The 6000-nt window shown below is 50.0% G+C and overlaps 1 protein-coding gene across 1 annotated transcript in view; it reads left to right on the top strand.

Moving 5' to 3' along the window:
* Positions 1 to 413: 413 nt before the first annotated feature.
* The window catches only part of Ttbk1 (tau tubulin kinase 1), a 40644-nt gene continuing 35057 nt past the window's right edge, over positions 414 to 6000 (top strand). The window contains exon 1 of the mRNA XM_046426152.2: positions 414 to 572. Within this exon, the coding sequence (XP_046282108.1) occupies positions 465 to 572 (108 nt within the window). The 5' untranslated portion in view covers positions 414 to 464. The remainder of the gene's footprint in view (positions 573 to 6000) is intronic.

The following is a 6000-nucleotide window of genomic DNA, read 5'->3' as shown; positions in this document are numbered from 1 at the left end:
ACAGGGGAGATATGGGTACTGGGGATCACCAATGGACCACTCAGACTGGTCCTTCTTGGCTTAGTTGTCCCCTACACAAGTATAAGTCCCAGTTTAGTATGATCCCTTGGTTGATGAGTCTTCTCCACGTTAGTAAGCATGTCTCTTTGGTAAAACGGTTTTCCCACTGCCTGTTCACATATCATTGTCCTCTCCTTGTTTCATCAACATATGTGTCCTGTTGCTGTAGTTTGTAGTTTGTATCTCCCTTCACTGACCTCCATCATGGAGGAGTGCTTCCCCAGTGAGCTCTATAGCATCTGCCCTGCGGGCCAGGAAGGATGTCTGCCAGTTGAGCTCTTCTCCAAATCTGCCAGGTAGTTCTGGGTCACCAGCCTGCCCCGCTCACGGTCACTCCCCCATTCCCCCAGGTAGATGGCCCCACCAGGGCAGGCCCTGCGGACACCCCTCCCTCGGGCTGGCGGATGCAGTGCCTAGCGGCCGCTCTTAAGGACGAAACCAACATGAGTGGGGGAGGGGAGCAGGCCGACATCCTGCCGGCCAACTACGTGGTCAAGGATCGCTGGAAGGTGGTGAGTGACCCGGTGGGGCAGAGAGAGGGGTGGGGAGAGGGAGGCGAGAACCTGGAGACTTGTTAAGACAGGTGCCCTTGGAGCTTCTACCCTAAGAGGGAGGTGTCCCTGGGCTTATTTGCATACTGCTTGCAGGTCATTGTTTTGCCCACACGTGTGGACAATCGCTTTTTCCCAGTAACTCTCTCCAACCCCGCCCTCTCTCACCCCTTTCCTGGCCAGGTCACGTTGCTCCGGCCCTGCCTGGAACAACTCCTGGTTGGATGTCTGGGCAGGAGCTGCAGAACCCAGGGTGCGGAGGAGGGAGGTGTGGGGGAGGGACCTCTTTCTCTGCCGGACCTTGGAGAAGGGCAGTGAATGGACATGTGTTCCTCCGCTTCCGCGGAAGATAGAAAGGCCTGGGTTTGGGAAAAGAGGCCTTGCGGGCAGCTCCCACCGCATCTGCACTCCATCTTCTCCATCCACCCTCCTCCCCTCGCCGGTTCCTGCGGCAGGTGCAACACGCCGAGACTCCATTTCCCAGCGTGCCTTGCTCATCCAGCCCAGGACTTCAGGCTGCTCGGCCTGCTGGGAGTTGTAGTCCGAGCCTTCTTGAGCCTGGGTGGGAGGGAGCAACGTGAGGGTTGGGGGGATGGCAGTGTCTGGGGAAGGAGAACCTACGGTAAATTAGCCCCTGTCCCATTTAAGTCATTTAAGAGCGCTTTGGTGTCCTCATCATTATAGAGGCGAGATGATATGGGGCGGTAGAGTGGGAGAAACTAGTGTGTGAGCTTGTGGTTCTGCAGGGGAGTGGGAAGCCTGGAGGAAGGAAAGGAGAATGACAGAGTTCAGGTTTACACGTGTGTGTGTGTGTGTGTGTGTGTGTGTGTGTGTGTGACTGTTCGCGCGTGCGCACCGGCATGCTTTGGTGGGAGGGTGGATCAGCTCACCCAGGGTTTGGTTTTTGGAGGGGAGGGTGGGGTCTGGGTGCAGGCGGGTCTCCATAGCAACAGTCACCCGGCGGCTCAGGTCCCCTGGAGGTCCAGGAAAGAGGCAAAGGGTGGGGGTGGGGACTGAAGAGGAGGAGAGGAGGAAACTACTAGAGCCCGGAGAGATAAAGAGAAGAAGCTATGTCCTCAGGGAGACTTCCCGAGAGGAAAAGTAACAGGACAGTCATAAAAGGGAAGAGGGTCTGGTAAAGTAAGGAGTGTTCCTCCAAGACCCCCGGGTCCCTAGCACAAGAGCTTAGTGTATGGAACATGGGAAGCAGAATGGCATTTGCACTGAGTAAAAAGAGTTCACATGCTGAGTTTAGGCTAGGACTTCCTTGTGCTTTGTGAGGGAGGGAATGGGGTATGAGTGGGGCAAGAAATGATAAGGGGAAGCTGGGGAAGAGCAAGTATACTCTTTTGTCAGGCCCAGGGTTTCTCCTTACCCCACTTCCCAGCCCCTGAAGAACTGGAGAGGTTGAGGAGCCAGGTGCACTCCTTAGTGAGGGATGTCACTGAGATGGGAGTCAGAACTCTGGAACCAAGAAAAAACTGCCTAGAAATGGGCTATGGCCAGGAGAATATGAGGGTCAGTGGCACTAGATGGAGCATTTAAAAATGAGAACATTTTGTCCTTGTTGGGGGTGTTCATCAGAATCAGAATACAAACAGCAATAAAAACTTAGTATTTATTTGTTTTGCTCATTTACTGTTGTCAGGTGCTGTGCAAAATGCCTTACATAGTTTCTTCAACTACTTATGCAGGAGATACTGCTATTCCTCCCATTTCACAGGTGTGGAAACTGAGCCCTAGAGATTAGCAGTTGCTAAATTCCTGACCAGCTCTGTCTGACTGCTGGGTCAACAGAGTCACCAAAAATCAGCCCATCCACAGAGTTGAAGGGATATTTGTGATCAATTGTAGTGTGATTCTCTTCATTTTATAAAGGAGGTAAAATGGAGACTCAAAAAGTTTAAGAAATTCACCCAATTCCTCCAGAGTTGGACCAAGAACCCGGGTCTCCTTCTTCCCAAGTAAATTTCTTTTCCAGTTTAGGGAGCTTCTTCATCAGCGGTTGAGATCATGAAAAAATGTAGGAGGAGGGGAGGAACACGTCTGGCAAAGGGGGATTGAGAGAATATTCGTGGTCAGGGGCTGTAAGCAGGGCTGTATTATGACTTTCATGAACCTGCACCACTCTTACCTTCATGACTCCTTCTTCCATAATAAAGCACTAAGAATTCTATTTTTATAACTATATTCATATAAAAGGAATATAATCAGGGGCTGGGGATATAGCTCAGTTGGTAGAGTGCTTGCCTTGTATGCACAAGGCCCTGGGTTCAATCCCAGCACCACAAAAAATAAGTAAATAAAAATAAATAAAAGCAGTACAATCATATAGCATATCAAATTTTTCTCCTTGACCTAAACATTTATTTTTTTCCTTCTGACTTTGAAATAAAACATTTTCATGAATCTCAAATAGTATCAGGGGCTTAGTCACTGATACTATTATTATTCTTAGGCATGATGGTGCATGCCTATAATTTCTAGGGCTTGGGCGTCTGAGGCAGGAGAATTGCCAGTTCAAAGCCAGCCTCAGCAACTTAGTGAGGCCCTAAGCAACTCAGCGAGACCCTGTCCCTAAATAAAATATAAGAAAGGGCTGGGGATGTGGCTCAGTGGTTAAGTGTTCAATCTCTGGTATACCCCCCAAAAAATAGAGAAAAGAAAAGTGGGCCCTAGTCATCGGGCAGGTGGAGATGGGGTGCTGATTGAGTGCTCCCTGCCAGCTCCCTACCAGAGGGGGTTTCTCTGACAGGATAGGAGTAAGAAAAGAACCAAGGAAGGAGAAATAGGCTCTGTCTGGAATGAAGGCAGTACAGAAGCACCCTTGGGCACCCTGGGAAATTGGGGAGTAGGTGTCAGAACTATCTCTGCTGCTTTGAGCTTGCCTTTCTTTTCCCTAGCAAGCATTTGGGAGGCTAGCAGCCCCGGCTTGAATCTCAACCCTCACACTGTTAAACTGATACGGTTCAGGGCTCCTCACAATGCAGTGGATTCTATGCCAGTGTGGATTCTCCCTCCAGTTGCTTGGGTTCTTTGAAACCCAGCTTTGCTAGTTACTAGCAGTGTGGCCCCAGGTGAGCGACTGTCCTCCCTGTGTCTATTTTCCCTTTGTACACAACAGGGACTCATGTAACCTTTCTCGCTGCTGCTTCTCCAATGAAGCCTTGGGGATCCGCTGTCTGTGAACTGGGGATGCCTTGCCACTCCTTCCCCTGCCTTTCCTGGTTCTCACACACAGCTAATCATAGAGGAATCTGGAAGACATTAGTGTTTCCCTGGCGTTGGAAGTTCCCAGAGGAAACCATGCCACAGTGTCCCTTGAGTTTGCTTCAGTCCCCTCTGGTTCTGAAATTCTCCCAGTCAGACTAACTCATCACAAGCAGAAAGCTACTCTGCTCTCTCAAGGTCCTTCCCTTTCCTCGTGTTCCCACTTCGGCTTTGTCTTCTCAATCTTTCCTTCACCCTTTTCTCTCTGGAGTGATTTCACTTTTAACTTTCTGGAACTCCCATTCCAGTCCTCCAGCTGGCTCTGCCCTGGGCTCTTCCTTCTTCCACTCCGTTTCAACCACTATTCAGCAGTCATTCTTGGAGTCCCAGGAGCAGAGGTGGCAGAGACTCAGGAGTTTACCTGCTGAACTGTCAGAGCCCAGCTACACTGGAGAGGTAGAGCTAACAGGACACAGAGGACTTAGGGAGGGCAGGCCACCCATGTGGGCAGGCTCCCTGAAGAGGTGAGAATCCACTGTATTTTTTTTTTTTGGTACCAGAGATTGAACCCAGGGGTGCTTTACCACTGAGCCACATCCCAGCCCTTTTTAATATTGTATGTAGAGACAGGGTCTTGCTGACTTGCTTAGGGCCTTGTTAAGTTGCTGAGGCTGGCTTTGAACTCCCAATCCTCCTGCCTCAGACTGCTGAGCCACTGGGATTACAGGTGTGTGCTACCATGCCCAGCCAGCTGTACATCTTTCTTTTTCTTTTTTTTGGTGGGGGAGGGTACCATGGATTGAACTCGGGGGCACTAGACCACTGTGCCAAATCCCCAGCCTTTTTGTACTTTTTATGTATAGACAGGTAGACAGGGTCTCATTGAGTTGCTTAGTGCCTCATTTTTGCTGAGGCTGGCTTTGAACTGGCGATCCTGCTGCCTCAGCCCCCCAAGCCACTGGAATTATAGGCATTTGCCACCGTGCCTGGCTGTACATCTTTTTAAAGCCAAACATAGAACTCAGTGCCTTCTTCCTGTTCCCTCTTCACTGCCAACAGTGTCTTCACCCATCCAAGACCCCTGGACCTCTCAGGTGAAAATATTTCCCCCTGCTATGCTGGGGATCAAACCCAGGGCATTCTACCACTGAGCTATATCTTGAGACAGGGTCTTGCTAAGTTGCTCAGGTTGGCCTCACACTTGTGACCCTCCTATCTCAGCCTCCTGAGTAGCTAGAGAATCTGGGATCACAGATGTGAAGCCAAAATTATTTTTTTAATGTTTTTATTTTTTTGTCGTAGTTGGACACAATACCTTTATTTTATTTATTTATTTTTATGTGGTGCTGAGGATCGAACCCAGGGCCTCTCATGTGCTAGGCAAGCACTCCACCACTGAGCCACAACCCCAGCCCCCAAAATTATTTTTAATCCCTCTCCATAACTCTCCTCATCTCCCCTGCCAGTTCTTCATCACAGTTCTCTTCTGCTCTTCTCACCACCTGCTCTGGGAGGCTGGGAGGGCCTCAAGGGTCAGATCATGGGGTTATATTCTTCTCCAGAGTTCATTCCCACCCTTCTTCAACAGCACCCCCTTCCCTGGAGAGGAGACTTTGGGCACCTGACCAACCTCAGGTGTGGTGTGGGCTTCTCCAGTGGGCATGGGTCATGGACACCCTTCACTGAATCCCTCCCCCAGATATTCTCTCCCTCTGTTGACATCTTTCAGGAGACTGACAGTCCCAGGAAGTATCAGCTCCCATCCTGAGGCTTAGAGGTTCTGGAATTATTTTTCCTTCTGTTTGAGGGCTCAGCATGGGGAGACCATGGTCTTTGTTGTCTTAGAGAAGATGAGAATCAGAGTGGCTGCTGATCTCTCTAGAACTCTATATAGACAGGCTTATCTTTGTGTCTGTGTAGAATCACAGATTTCATAACTTTTTCCATTCTGACCTCTGGTCTTGTGTGTGTGTGTGTGTGTGTGTGTGTGTGTAGTTGTATATCTATGGGCTGAGCTGTCTGTCTGGAGGCACTAGGAGAGAAGAGGAGGTTGGGGACACTGATGGGAAACAGCAGGAAATATGGGGTCCTCCCTTCAAGTATATCCCCTTCCCCATCAATGGAGGACCCAATGCACAGAAGTGGAATGAACATGTGCTCAGCTGGATCCTTGAGGACT

The sequence above is a fragment of the Marmota monax genome, unplaced genomic scaffold (genome assembly GCF_021218885.2).
Source record: "Marmota monax isolate L192 unplaced genomic scaffold, Marmota_monax_Labrador192_F-V1.1 WCK01_AAM20220418_F8-fsc00187, whole genome shotgun sequence".
In the NCBI taxonomy this organism is placed as follows: Eukaryota; Metazoa; Chordata; class Mammalia; order Rodentia; family Sciuridae; genus Marmota; species Marmota monax.
This window is presented reverse-complemented; position numbering and strand designations above follow the sequence as displayed.